This window comes from Macaca fascicularis, chromosome 11 (genome assembly GCF_037993035.2).
Source record: "Macaca fascicularis isolate 582-1 chromosome 11, T2T-MFA8v1.1".
Classification (NCBI taxonomy): domain Eukaryota; kingdom Metazoa; phylum Chordata; class Mammalia; order Primates; family Cercopithecidae; genus Macaca; species Macaca fascicularis.
This window is the reverse complement of record NC_088385.1, coordinates 14,023,640-14,038,695: the sequence shown is the minus strand read 5'-3', so window position 1 is coordinate 14,038,695 and position 15,056 is coordinate 14,023,640. Positions and strand designations below refer to the sequence as shown.

Genomic DNA, 15,056 nt, shown 5'->3' with positions numbered 1-15,056 from the left:
TTTCACTGAAGATGTCTCTTCTCATTTCTTGTATTATTTTTTGATTTCCTTAAATTGAACTTCACCTTTCTCTGATGGCTTCTTGATTAGGTTAATAACTGACCTTTTGAATTCTTTTGCAGGTAAATCATGGATTTCTTTTTTGTTTGGATCCATTGCTGGTGAACTAGTGTGATTATTTGGGGGTGTTAAAGAACCTTGTTTTGTCATATTACTAGAATTGTTTTTCTAGTTCTTTCTCATTTGGGTAGACTATGTCAAAAGGAAAGTCTAGGACTCAAGGCTGCTGTTCAGATTCTTTTGCCCATGGGGTGTTCCCTTGACATAGTACTTTCCCCTTTTCCTAGGGATGTGGCTTCCTGAGAGCTGAGCTGTAGTGATTGTTATTACTCTTCTGGATCTAACCACCCAGCGGGTCTACCAGGCTCTGGGCTGGTACCTGGGGTTGTTTGCACAGAGTCATATAATGTGAATCATAGACCATGTGCTTTAAAACAATGTTCTTAATTTATTAAAATTATTTTCCTTCTATAGTGATAGCTTATTTTTCTAAATTTAGTATTCCTGAGAATATAATTTTAATAAGAAAAAAATTGTGCCTCTTTTTTTATGTCTGCTTTCTGGGGCTGAAGGTGATATGGAGGTGGATTTGTTTTTGAGTAAGTCCTGTAAATGACATATGTTTCCTCATGTGCTTGGTAAACTTAGAGAAATATTGTGCTGATGAGGAATGTCCACAATGAACGGTATTGATAGCTGGAGCACATATTCTCAGTCAAGGAGAGAAATCCTGTTTGCCCGTCAGTGAATACATTTCCTGATAGTAAAATTTCCTTTAAATGTGTTTGTAATGCAATATTTTTTAAAACCTGTTATTGCTGGTGACAGAGCAGGAGTATCACCATCGTGGACAAGCACTATCATTTTAAGTTCACCTTGATCAAAAACTGCCTAAATCCAAAGGTCATCAGCCTACTGGCTAAGGTCAGCATGACCATAAACCACAAATAATATCTCTGACCAAAAAAATTCCAAACCCCTCCCCTACCAGAGGCATGCCAGACCTGAGATAATCTCACCACCACCCAGAAACAATCCGACTCCACCATAAACTTCTCCCCTACACAGAAACATTTCAAGCTGTGATAAGCCCCCTCACTGCAAAACCAATGTATACTCTTAGTCTGTGAGAGAGCACTCCTGACCAAAATTGGCCAGAAGCTCCTCTCAGGTTTATTTCTCTAAAATAAACCTGTCTTTGACTGTTAAGCTGAATTGCATGTTTCTTTCCTCTTTCTTTAGCTCTTACAGTTGGTATCTTAAGTATGTACTACAATTGTATAGACAGCCTTTCTTTGACCTTTTTTTTTTTTTTTATATTGACAAACATATCTGATTCACTACTCCCCACATCTATTTGGTTCTGAGGGTCTGAAAGAGTCCTCTCAATTGTCCTTGAGACTTTCTTTGAAAGCCACTGACTGACAATTGCTGCACAAATTTTGAAGCTGGCATTCCTAATTTTTGTATGCTTGGAAGTAATAACTCATTTGGCCAAAAGAGATTATAAACTGTTATTAATTTTATGATACAGATTGATTTTGGAGATGTCACAAAGAAAAAAAATGTACTGAATTCAATGTAATATTCTACTTAAGCAAAAATCATTGAGAGCAATGGGCAGAAGTATTATAATATCACAATAGGTTTGTATACACTGTCAGTGTTTTTAACAGATGTTGCAGACATGAAGGGCTATGGATGATTTTAATAACAAAAACAAGACTGTCGTACATATGTTAATGTATCCAATAGTATTCACTAAAGAAATTGAATTGTTTTCTTTAGCACCTGTGGAATAATTGCCAACATTAACTATTTATTACAACATCCCTCAAAACTATTTTCTGTAGTACATCTACATCAGAATCACTTGGGCTATTTATAAAAAATGCAGATTTCCAGGTTCAGTTAAAGACAAAAGAAATCAATATCTATGGAGCTAGAGCTGTGGAAACAAATATTTACTGAGCAAAGTGTTGGGATCTGTTACAGTTGCTGGCGGCCTCACAAGACACAGGTCAGACCAGGTCCCTGTGTAGGTGGAGTTTCTATACTCCTTGATGAATGCATAAAATAAATAATCAAAGAAATAAAGTAAAAGTAAACTTTCAGATAGTTATAAGGGTCATTTATTCACCATTAATGTCTGTGACTTCCCACTCATCTCCCCTTATCATCTGACAAGTCATTTATGAACAATGCCATGGCTCAGGAATACCGCTACACTTGCATCTTTCCTGAAAAAAATAGAGCCAAGTCAAGATAAAACAATCAATAAAAGGCACAGCATGGCTAATAAGCAGCATTGGTGAGTGAGCACTCAAACCAGAAAACTTTTACTTGTTTAAACAAGTTTTATTTCCGTGGTTTTGAATTTTATTTAAAAATATAAGTAATTGAATTATATGACTAATAATGTAAAGAACCATTAGCAATACTTTGGAAGTAAATTCTGGATGTTTTCAACAAAATCCGAGAGCTAGGAAGAGCTCTGGGAGAAAATAATTTTATAATAAATGGGGTCTTCTTGGAACAGGAGTATTATAATTGAGCTTGTTAAATTTGCTATGTTTACTGAAAATTGTGAATTTAATTAGCTTTATAAACACTTTAATGGTAACTACTAGTAGATTAGAAATATGGGTCAGAACTTTTTTTTTTTTAAACCACTGGAGTGAAAAGAAAAGGCAGTATAAAGTCTTGGTCAACTCAGCAAAAGTCAGGAAAGAAAATAAATCAAAAGCAAAACAAACAAGCAAAGACAAAAATAAGATACCAATCATAAGAACAAATGTACTAATCAGTACTACAAATGGTTTAATTCCATTAAATCTCTCCCATAAGTGATTTGTAGCTGGATTTGTATGAAAAAGCCAAATCCAATGATAAACTATTTATAACAACAAAAAAAGAGATAGGGATATAAGTATCACACACACACACACACACAAATAACAGAAGGCTGAAAGTTTTAATATCAGACAAACTAATAAGTAAATAAACAACTGCAATGAACAGTTATATGGATAGTTGCAAAATATGTGTCTATATATTAAGGCAAACCATACGAAATATACTCTCCAAATTTGATATAAAAATCCATCTAGTAAGCTGTGCATAGTGGCTTATGCCTGTAATCCCAGCACTTTAGGAGGTTGAGGCAGGAATATGTTTGAGATTAGGACTTTGAGACCAGCCTGGGCAACATAGCGAGACCCCGTCTCTACAAAAAATAGAAGAAAATAGCTGGGCATGGTGGTGTATACCTAAAATCCTAGCTACTCAGGAGGCTGAGGTAAGAGGATTGTTTGAACCCAAGAGGTCGAGGCTGGAGTGAGCCATGATTGTGCCACTGCACTCCATCCTTGGTGACAGGGCAAGGCCCTATCTCAAAACATCTCACAGATGTTTGTACCCATCTGGGTACTTTAGCTTCTGAAAAATGATGATTCATTTTTAAACAGTTAAATAAAAATGTATTTATTAACATATATAAAGAAAAGGAAAGCAAATTTAGATAAAAACAGAGAGCCATGGTTCTTTTCTGGGCCATATTACATTCATATACACAGAAAATAAATCACGGGAGAGCGGATATATATAAGAAAATTAGTGACAGTGTCCAGTTGTATTTCAGATGACAACAGCACACAATTTTTAGCTTCATTCTTTCACATTGTAGCCATTACAAAACTCTTACATTTAATTAAAGGACTGAAAACTTTTTAGTCTTCTAAATGACTATAATGCCACCACTTTGAAGTTTTGTTATGCTAGTTAAATAGCATAATGTATAAAAATGCCTGGCACTGTGCTTTGCACATGCTGAGTGCTCAGTAACAGATGACAATCTTATTTTAAAGAGACCTTGTCCTATCTGAATTTTCCAAATAAGTGCTAATAAAGCTTTTGTTTATCACCTAGCCCAGAATAGAATTTATACTCTTGATTCACAGTAAAACAGAATTTTCAAAATCTCATTTACAATTATCAACACTTGTTAGGATGAGAAAAAGTAAAGCAGATATTATCCTATATAACTGGAATTTTCTTCTGCAGTGCCTTGGTATTCATTGAAAATAGTTGGATTTCAATAATACGTATGAGTTGCCTCAATTTTTAAAAATTAACTAAAATTAACTATATGCAAGTGGTATGATTCACTTAGAAAACAAATGTTTGCTTTCTTAAATATGGCTCCTTGAGCCAATAGTTATTCGATCCCCCTTCCTTATGCCTATGAAATAAGAAGAAATAAATCAATGAAAGCAATCACTTGCCCCCACACCCTAACACATACCCTTAGAGAGAGAGACCACAAGTTTGGTTCCCATGAACAGAAGCAGGTGGAGGTGGAAGGAGCCATGTTCACTAGGTATAACATGATTGATGTTAAAAAAAAAAATCAGTAGAAGGGAACTCTGATATCTAGCTCTACTATGCTCCCCCGAGAGATGACAAAGATCTGAATCCAAAGCACCCAAGACATGGTTCTCATGCAACCATTTAACACTATGTCAGCTTTAAATTACATCTATCCCAAGAATGGTCCTCAGAGCCAGCAGTGGGGCCAGAGATGAATGGAAGCCCACCTGCATTGTTGAGGATGATCTTCTTTTCTCAGTCTAACAATTTAAATGCTAATCTCTTTCAGACAGCATCACAGACACACCCACAAATCATGTTTTAAGTTCAGGGGTACAGACGCAGGTTTGTTTCATAGGTAAGCTTGTGCTGCAGGGGGTTGTTGTACAGATTATTTTATCTCCCAGGAATTAAGCCTACTACCTAATAGTTATTTTTCTGATCCTCTTTATCCTTCCACCCTCCACCCTCCAAGAGGCCCCAGTATGTGGTGTTCCCCTCTATGAGTCAATGTGTTCTCATAATTTAGCTTCCACTTATAAGTGAGAACATGAAGTATTTGGTTTTCAGTTTTTGTGTCAGTTTGCTAAAGATAATGGCCTCCAGCTCCATCCATATCCCTGAAAAGGACATGATCTTATTCTTTTTTATGGCTGCATAGTATTCCTTGGTGTATATGTACCACATTTTCCTTACTAGTCTATCATTGATGGGCATTTGGGTTGATTCCATGTCTTTGCTATTATGAACAGTACTGCAATGAACACTTGCATGTATGTGTCTTTATAATAGAATGATTTATATTCCTCTGGGTATATACCCAGTAATGGGATTGCTGGGTCGAGTGGTAGCTCTGTCTTTAGGTTTTTGAGGAACTGCCACACTGTCTTCCACAATGGCTGAACTACTTTACACACCCACCAAGAGTGTATAAGCACTTCTTTTTCTACACAACTTCACTGGCATTTATTTTTTTACTTTTTAATAATAGTCATTCTGACTGGTATGCGATGATATCTCATTGTGGTTTTGATTACTTTTTCTTGAATGATCAGTGATGTTGAGCTTCTTTTCATATGTTTGTTGGTTGTCATGCATTTTCTTAAGTTAATACATGCACAAATGCAAGTCAATCATTTTACTCAGAGCCAGGCATATAGTAAGAGTTCTAGAAATGATATCTTTTATTATTGCTGTTGTTACTATTGTTTTTTATAATTAATAAAATACATGGCTGCTATGGTTTGAATATGTCCCTCAAAGTTCATGTGTTAGAAGCTTGATCCCCAGTGTGGAGGTTTTTGGAGGTCGAAACTTTAAGAATTGTTTAGGTCATGAAGGCACAAACCTTATAAATGGCTTAATACAATTATTGAGTAGTGGGTTTGTTATTACAGGAGCAGATTCCTTATAAAAGGACAAGTTAAGCCTCATTCTCGTTCTTTCTCTCTCTTTTTGCCCTTCTCCCATAAGATGACACAGTAAGAAGTCCCTTACCAGATGCTGGCACCTTTATATTGGACTTCCCAGCCTCCAGAATTGAGAAATAAATTTCTTTCTTTATAATTTGCCTGGTTTGTGGTATTTTGTTGCAGCAGCACAAAGCAGGCTAAGACAAGAAATTAGTAAGGGAGGAGCAGGCTAGAAAAGCCTAGATTGCCATAAATTTTGCATTGAGAGCGATTTCAGTGAGGGCTCAGAAGGAGAGGATAACTGTAGGGAAAGTCTGAAACTTCTTAGAGATTACTTTTGTGGTTCTGAGGAGAATGTTCGTAGAGTAAACACCATTCTGACGAGGTCTTAGATGGAAAAGAAAAATGTCTTACTGGAAACTGGAGTAAAGACCATCCTTATTATGAAGTGGCAAAAATACTTGGCAGAATTCTGTTCATGCCCTATGGCTTTATGGAAGGTAATTTAAGAGAGGTGAACCAGGATATCTGATGGAAGAAACATCTCAGCAGCAAAGCATTCAGTGGGCTGCATGGCTTCTTTCAAGCACATATAGTAAAATGTGAGGAGAGAGAAATGATTTAAAGATGGAATTTATAATATACAGTGAAGACTAATAGAAAAATTTGGAAAATTCTCAGCCTGGCCATATAAAGAATTTAAAAGCATGTTTGGGAGAGAATAAGAAGGATTTGGCCAAGTGGTCATTTGCTGAAAAGATTTTTCTGGCTAGAAGAAAGCCGAGTTCTATTCATAAGACAATGGGAGAATGACCTGGAAGACATTTCCCAGATCATGGAGGCAAGTTAGGACCTTAAGGGCAAGGCTTCTGGAGAGGTGCCTGACAGACCTCAGCATTCACTGCCCTGTGCTGCCTCATAACACTTGTCTGGGAGAGCTACGGGCACAAAACTCCAACCTGTGAGAGCTGCTCAGGAGTGAACTGAGATAAGCAAAGCTGTGGAGGTGAGGCTGCCTGGGGAATTGGGGGCCCAATCCCTGACCCAGTGGGTCTAGAAGGTGGGACATGGAGTCAAAGACTATTCTCAACCCTTAGGATTTAATACGGTTTGCCCTGCTGGGTTTTGGACTTACTTAAGGCCAATTGCCCCTCTTTTCTTGCCTATTTTTCCCAGGAATGGAAATGTCTATCATATGCCTGTCCCACCATTGAATTTTAGAAGTAGGTAACTTGTTTTGATTCCACAGGCTCATGGCTGGAGAATTTGCCTCAGGATGAATTGTGCCTTGAGTCTCATCCATATCTGACTTGAGTGAAACTCTGGACTTTGGACTTTTAAGTTGGAGCTGGAATGCGTTACAGTGTGGGGGCTACTGGAATGGAGGAAATGTATTTTGCATGTGTGAAGGACATAAATTTGGGGGCCCAGGGGTGAAATGCTATGATTTGAATGTGTCCCACAAAGTTCACCTCGTTGGAGGCCTGGAGGTATTGGGAGGTGGAAACTTTAAAAGGTGTTAGGTCATGAAGGCATCACCCCCATGGATGGATCCATGCTGTTATCACAGGAGTGGGTTTGTCATCACGTGAGTTGGTTTCTTTTAAAAGTGTGAGTTTACTCTCTGTCTCTGTCTCCCTCTCTTTGCCCTTCTGCCATGGGATGATGCAGCAAGAAGGCCTCTGCCAGAGGCTAGCACCTTGATATTGAACTTTCCATCCTCCCAAACTGTGAGAAATCAATTTCTCTTCTTTATAAAGTACCCAGTTTGTGACAGTCTGTTATAGCAGCACAAATAGACTAAGATAATCGCTGAAGTTGTATATAATTTCTCCCTCAGATATTATTTAGTTTCAACTAATTTCTTGGTTCATTTCTAAAATCACTCAGGTATTTCAAAAGAGATACAGTTGAACAAGTGGGCATAAATAGCATATCAGTTACTACCCTCACACTGGCAAGAACCAGTCTAACTAGTACCAACATCCTTTACGTTAACATATGAAGGGCAAGTTCTGGCAAACTAAAATCCTTTGCAGTTCAATTCTTAGACTTATTAGATAAGAGAACACAGGTGTTTTATACCTTGACTCCAGTAGTGCTTCAGGTATAGATTCCCCTGGTACCTGTGGACAAAACAGAGAATAAGATACAATCCATATTTGTATATTTGTAAGTGGTGAAACCACTACTCTGCCCATTGAAAGACTATAACGCATGCCACAGATACTTTTCCTCCTATTCTGAACAAGATTCTGACCAATATTTTTCTCACATACTTGGATGAAGAGACTTTTAGTTTGGATTTTAATATTCACAATCTGTAAATTCTTCCTCTAGATCTTCCACAGCTAAAGATACAGATGGAAATTTGTTAGGCAAAGAAAATGCAAAAGGAGTAACAATATCGGTCTGTGTTTGCATAATAGCGAAGGAGAAACTCTCTTGTTACCCATCACCCTACATGGAAAAGTAGAGTCCACAGCTTTTGAAAAAGAAAAAAATATTGAGTGACTGGACTAGGTGAAAGGAGCAGGGCTGGTCTTCATGGAGAGAGGGACAGCTGATACAATATTAGAGGTACTTCTTTAGACTGGAAGACAGTCTATAATTAAGATACCAAGCAGGAGAACTGAATATATCCAATGACACAGTCAGAGAGCTTAATGTTCTTGAGTAACATCCAAAGTGAGAACAAGAGTGTGATAATGGTTTAATTTTGTTAAAACTCTGGAATGTTTGATTATGTTCAATATGTATTAATTATAAGCTAGTTATATGGGCAAAAAAGTTAAGGTATTTTCAGACTTAAACTGTTGATGGTATAAAGAAACGCAAAAGATGTTAAATTAACTTAGCTAATTTTTAACCATGTTGCCCAGGCTAGTCTTAAACTCCTGGGCTCAAGTGATCTTCCTGCCTTTGCCTTCCAGTGTGCTGGGATTACAGGGGTGAGCCACCATGTCCAGCCTATAATTTCTTAAAATGTATATTTCTTGCCTTACTTTGATCAGTAGAAGCCTTAAAATAAGACCTGGTAAGATGGTTATCACTGACTGGGTCCTAAAATCAGGGAGAAGGGTTTCAATGTATCATTGATAGCTATAATATTTGCTCTAGGTTTTTTTTTTTTTTAAATACTATCTATCAGGAAATAGAGTATTTCATTTGATTCCCAGTTTGCTAAGAATAATTGTGAACAAATACAGAACTGTATCAAATATTTTTCTGAATGTTTCTCCTTTAATCTGTTAATGTGTTGAATTACCTTAATTGGTTTTATAATGCTTCATTATTGGGATCTCATTGACTCTTTAATCCGTGGTAGTTTGCTTTGTTGTCAGTTGAACTGCTCTTGCTAAGTTAACTAAGTAGTTCCTTGGTCCTCAATCCAGCTAGTAAGTGACTTATCATTAATATCATGAAGTACTGATTACCCTCCTTGTAACACTCCTTGCTCTTAGTTGCTTTGAAATCCTAGTCTCTTGGTTTTCCTCTTCCTTCTGATGACTTCTTAATTTTTCCTTTGGTTTCTTTATCCTCTGGTGTTCCTAAGGACCCTTGGAGCGCCTACCTCTTATAAAATCAAATATGTGTTTATGTTCTCCAAACCTCCACATGTGGTCCAAATTTCTTTTCTGAGCTGCAGTCACGAATATCAAAGTGCCTACTTCAACTTTCCACTTGGAATGAGTTTACAGATACTCCAAAATGTTCAAAACAGAACTCATCTTCCAACTTTTCTTCTTTCTCCTACTTTTTGGCTTCTAAACCTATTCTTCCTCCAGTGATTCCCTCAGGTCACAGTACTACATGCATTCAGGAGTGAAAGGAGAGCCTAAATGTCATCACAGACTCCTCCTCCTTTTTCTAGCCTCCAAATCCATCACACAGACTATTGATTCTTTCTCCTAAATATTTCTCATAGTCATACATTTCTTTCCATCTCTAGACACTAATATGGCCAAAGCCATCATTCTTCTTATGATATTGCTACATTTCTTCATTTTCATTCAGCCTTTCTCTGTCTCATAAACTCCCTCCTTTCTCTTTCTTTGTCCCTCTCTTCCTTTCCTCTTTCTCATTCTTTCTTCCCTCTCTCTTCTTTCTTTCCTTCCTTTCTTGTTTACTCTTTTTCTCCTCCTTTCTTACTATAATTTTAAATATCTGCCCTAAATGAAAATATTTTCGTTCATAGGAAATAACTTACCAGTAGTTCTTTATACAACATCATTCTTAAAATATACACTTTTAAATGTTAATTAATAGAATTTAATTGAAGAGTATGACAGCAACATTAAAAAGGTCTAAGTTTTAAAAATGATTTCATTCATTTTTTGGGTTAATTTGTCTGGCAAATTCTATTACTAATTTCTAGTAATAGAATATCTGTTTGCTGATCATAAACCAAGACACATAATCTGTAACTGTGAGTTCAATTATGATGCATTGGTGGTTTTGTCAAAATAATTGTTCCTAGAATGTAGAACAAATACTTTTGTTTACTCTTTCCTTATTTCATCTACAACAATTTTCTACGTGTCTATTAAGGCTAAATTGGCAGCAATATATCTCTGGCCAAAAAAAAAAAAAAAAAAAAAAAAAAAAAATAGAACATATATAAGACCAAGGTAAAAAGCAAAACTATGTATAATTTTGAACAAGTTACTCTAAGATACCTGAGGAACATTTAGACTGAAATATCAGTAGGACTTTAATTTCAAAAAAGTAGTTTAGGTTTTAGTGTCTTTTGGATATTATTCTATCAGTTCAAAATATGACTTGAGTTTCCTCATGAAATTCTAAGTATTTTTCAGATCCAAGGCAAATGTCACCTCCCTTTTCCCCCCAACAGTAGTGTTTGTAGTTCCCTTTTCTGATTTAATAGTACATTTGATTCTTGATTCTGTCTAATTGCTTTTTTTTTTCTGTTTTCACTATTTTATAGACTTCTTAATGCTTTTTTTGTGGTAAATATGTTGCATTTGCATAAGGTCAGAAGCAAAGCAGTCACTTATAAAATATATTCCTTGCATAATAACAACATTATTAGATTATATCTACAGCTTCCTCTGAAAAACAATAAAGATATTTGGATCCAAGTGGTGTAGTATTTCAGGTGAGCAGAAATGTACAAATCAGAGAAGGTGGGCGGGATCTAGCCTATATTTGCATGTTAATATACTTGACTTTATCCTTTCAGTCATTACCACAAGTGGAATGTTTCAGCCCATGCCAGTGATAAATGGACACAGAAACTGTTGGGTTTAGAATTCAGTAACTCTTTCAAAGAAATGAAAACACTTTCGTGAAGGTATGTGAGACTGCATTCCTTGGTAGATCTTTTGGGATTAAGATCAGAATTATAGTAAAAACAGGCAAAGACTTCCTTAAGTATATGAGACTGTATCCAACAGCAGAAGGTTCTGATCAAGACTGGAAGTGCAATAAAAGCAATGAAGATAAGTATCAGAAATGAATGCTCTTCTGCAATAGTTTGATTGTAAATTTATTAATGACGCAAAGTATTAAAAACTTGGATTTTTTTGGTCTCTGGAAATGGCCACCGAAATGGACAAAATCTTTCTGACTCTGGCAATAGTGGAATTCATCATCGGCATGCTGGGGAATGTGTTCATTGGACTGGTAAACTGCTCTGAAGGGATCAAGAACCAAAAGGTCTTCTCAGTTGACTTCATCCTCACCTGCTTGGCTATCTCCACAATTGGTCACCTGTTGGTGATACTGTTTGATTCATGTGTAGTGGGACTTGCTCCACATTTATATGCCACAGATAGAGTAGGAAGACCTGTTACTATGCTTTGGCACATGACTAATCACTTGACCACCTGGCTTGCCACCTGCCTGAGCATTTTCTATTTCTTTAAGATAGCCCACTTCCCCCACTCCCTTTTCCTCTGGCTGAGGTGGAGGATGAACAGAGTGATTGCTATACTCCTTACATTGTCTTTGTTCTTACTGATTTTTGACTGTTTAGTGCTAGAAATGTTTATTGATATCTCACTGAATATAATAGATAAAATTAATCTGACTTTATACTTAGATGAAAGTAAAACTCCCTATGATAAACTCTCTCTGTTAAAAATTCTTCTTAGCTTGAACAGTTTTATCCCCTTTTCTCTGTGCCTGACCTCATTGCTTTTTTTATTTCTCTCCTTGGTGAGACATACTAGAAATTTGAAGCTTAGTTCCTTGGGCTCTAGAGACTCCAGCACAGAGGCCCACAGGAGGGCCATGAAAATGGTGATGTCTTTACTTTTCCTCTTCATAGTTCACTTTTTTTCCTTACAAGTGGCAAATTGGACATTTTGCATATTGGGGAACAACAAGTACACACAGTTTGTCACGTTAGCCTTACATGCCTTTCCCTCGTGCCACTCATTTATTCTCATTCTGGGAAACAGCAAGCTGCGACAGACAGCTGTGAGGCTACTGTGGCATCTTAGGAACTATACAAAAAGACCAAACCCTTTACCTTTGTAGACAGACTTTCCAGAAGCTTTTCTAAGAGAATAACTCAATGAGGAGCATTTGGGGATCACTTCCACTGTGTTTTTGTTTTTTGTTTTGTTTTGTTTTGTTTTTCCTACTGGGTTTCTCTAAGAATTTTGGAACATAAATGAAATCCCACCAGGCTGCTTTTGATGGTAATTCACACATTGCCAGTCGATACCATTTTAAAAGTAATCATTTTTGTTTGGAGCATTGGCAAGCAATATTTTAGCCTCACATATTATTTCAAAAAATCTAAATTATTTAATTTTATATGCAAATGATAGGTAATTGCAACTTGTGGAGAAAAAAGTGTGTGATTCTTTAGAAAGCAAGATAGATTATAAACTTGAATGGGTAAAAGATATACAATGTGGGTAGAAAATCTATTTAAAAACTAAAGTCACAGTAGGAAAAATACAGACTCATAGCTTCAAAGCCAAGCTTTTTTTTTGTTTGTTTGTTTGTTTTTTTTTTTTTGAGACGGAATCTTGCTCTGTCGCCCAGGCTGGAGTGCAGTGGTGCGATCTTGTCTCACTGCCACCTCCACCTCCCGGGTTTAAGCAATTCTGTCTCAGCCTCCCGAGTCTGGGACTACAGGCACACATCACCACACGCAGCTAATTTTTGTATTTTTAGTAGAGATGGGTTTTCACCATATTGGTCAGGCTCGTCTTGAACTCCTGACCTCAGGTGATCCACCTCTCTCAGCCTCCCTAAGTGCTGGGATTACAGACATAAGCCACTGTGCCTGGCCCCAAGCATTTTTTTAAAATGAAAAAAAGTGGTATATTTTTGTTATTAGAAGTCTTATTGATAACAAGGAAATACGATGATTATATGAGAAAAGGATGATTTGTAGTATGAAAATAAATTATCTTTAAATGGAAACTGGAAACACATGATTTAATGCTGATGTCCATTTAAAGCCCCAAATAATAAACATTTTGATGTTCCTAGGCACTTGCTAATGTTGCTAAATTCTAAGACATGCAATAAGCATTTTCAGAGAGGCAGAAATCAGTTTCTACCATGTTATGTAACAGAACTAAAATTATAGAGTTTTATCTCTTAATTCACAATTATACTCACATTGCTACTATAAAAAGATCATAAATACATTTAGAGGATGATTGTGTTTGTGTTCGTTTATGTGACATGCATTTTGTTGCAATCTGATCACTGGATTTCTTAGAGGAAAAAATAGTAACAATGTTAGCCAGGAAGGCACAGAAAGCAAAGTGACGTTGTTTACAGAATGTTGCAGGTTTATTGTAAATTTTAGACAAGCATATGTATACATAGTCCTGCCTTGACTATGATAATCTAAGATTAGATAAGGTAACTATAGGTTGTATATAAGGTTAGGGGTGGGAAATTTTACTAAAAAGTTTTGAGTATGATGGCATAGATTAAAACATTGTACAGAAGCTGTATAATGAAATTTTTTTTACCAACGAAGGATACCTTTTAGAATTTACTTTTGATATATTCTTTATATTGTGCTAGAGTACAGAAACAAAAATATGCTATTAAATACTGATAAATGCATGCTTGTAAATTAATCTTGAAGCTATAGGTGAGGGCACCACTGCACAGCTGTGCCCTGGAGCCAGAAATGATGTTAGAATTATTAATACTTCCCCCTCCCCATATGCATCAACTGAAATTGTAAGTACATCTGAGCTATGTGATATCATGTATAAATAACAGTGATGATGATAGTTTTAATAATAATACAGAATCTATTTTCTTAGTAATTTGCCTTTTACAAAATAAAATGTACATATATTATTTTAATCACTAATTTAGTATTTTATCAAAGATTATAATCATAATTTTCTTGCCTTGATAAAAGGTAATGTGCAAATCAAGTTGCATATATTTTAGACTTAGATATTGAATTTATTTTAAATATTTTTTAATATAAATGACTTAACTTTGTACTATTTACAAGATAACCCAAAACAGTATTTTTTATATTTTTGTGTCAGTAAACTTTTCTTTGGTAAGCAATTGATCCAATTCATGGGCAACCTTATTGGTAAATTAATACATGTCTAACTAAGAGTAACACATGTTTAACACTTAGTAGGCAGCAACCCCAGGGAGATGGGACTACAAGGAACAGGGACCTATTCTTCACAATAGAAGCAAAACGAAAGTAAAACTAGTAAAAGCAGCCCAGGACATATTCTGGTTATTGCAATTGATATATTGTAATCTGTATTTGTTGTGTGTGTGTGTGTGTGTGTGTGTGTGTGTGTGTGTTTTGAGATGGAGTCTTGCTCTGTCATCCAGGCTGCAGTACAGTGGGGTGATCTTGGCTCATGTCATATTAGCAAATATTAAACCTCTTCTCTTCTCTTCTTTTTGAGATGTAGTTTTGCTCTTGTTGCCCAGGCTGGAGTGCAATGGCACAATTTTGGCTCACTGCAACCTCTGCTTCCCTGGTTCAAGCGATTCTCCTGCCTCAGCCTCCCGAATAGCTGGGATTACCGGTGTACACCACCACGCCTGGCTAATTTTTGTATTTTTAGTAGAGATGGGGTTTTACCATGTTAGCCAGGCTGGTCTCGAACTCCTGACCTCAGGTGATCCACCTGCCTCAGCCCCCCAAAGTGTTGGGATTACATGAGCCATCATGCCTGGCCAGTAATCTGCAAATTTGAATGGCAAATGAGAGCAAGCTCTGCACCTCCA

The 15,056-nt window shown here is 36.5% G+C and overlaps 1 protein-coding gene and 1 long non-coding RNA gene across 2 annotated transcripts in view; one reads left to right on the top strand and one right to left on the bottom strand.

The window, feature by feature from the left end:
- The window catches only part of LOC135966081 (uncharacterized), a 217,079-nt gene extending 209,110 nt beyond the window's left edge, over positions 1 to 7,969 (bottom strand). Inside the window, exon 1 of the long non-coding RNA XR_010579188.2 lies at positions 7,926 to 7,969. This is a non-coding gene — a long non-coding RNA (uncharacterized lncRNA). The remainder of the gene's footprint in view (positions 1 to 7,925) is intronic.
- Positions 7,970 to 10,722: 2,753 nt separating this feature from the next.
- On the top strand, positions 10,723 to 13,483 carry TAS2R42 (taste 2 receptor member 42). Its single transcript, XM_015430386.3, has one exon. It carries the CDS (start codon positions 11,400 to 11,402, stop codon positions 12,342 to 12,344), a length of 945 nt encoding a protein of 314 aa, XP_015285872.3. The 5' UTR covers positions 10,723 to 11,399; the 3' UTR covers positions 12,345 to 13,483.
- Positions 13,484 to 15,056: the final 1,573 nt, after the last annotated feature.

Coding starts and splice junctions, on each gene's coding strand:
- TAS2R42 (XM_015430386.3), top strand. CDS start 11,400: ATGGCCACCGAAATGGACAAAATCTTTCTGACTCTGGCAATAGTGGAA.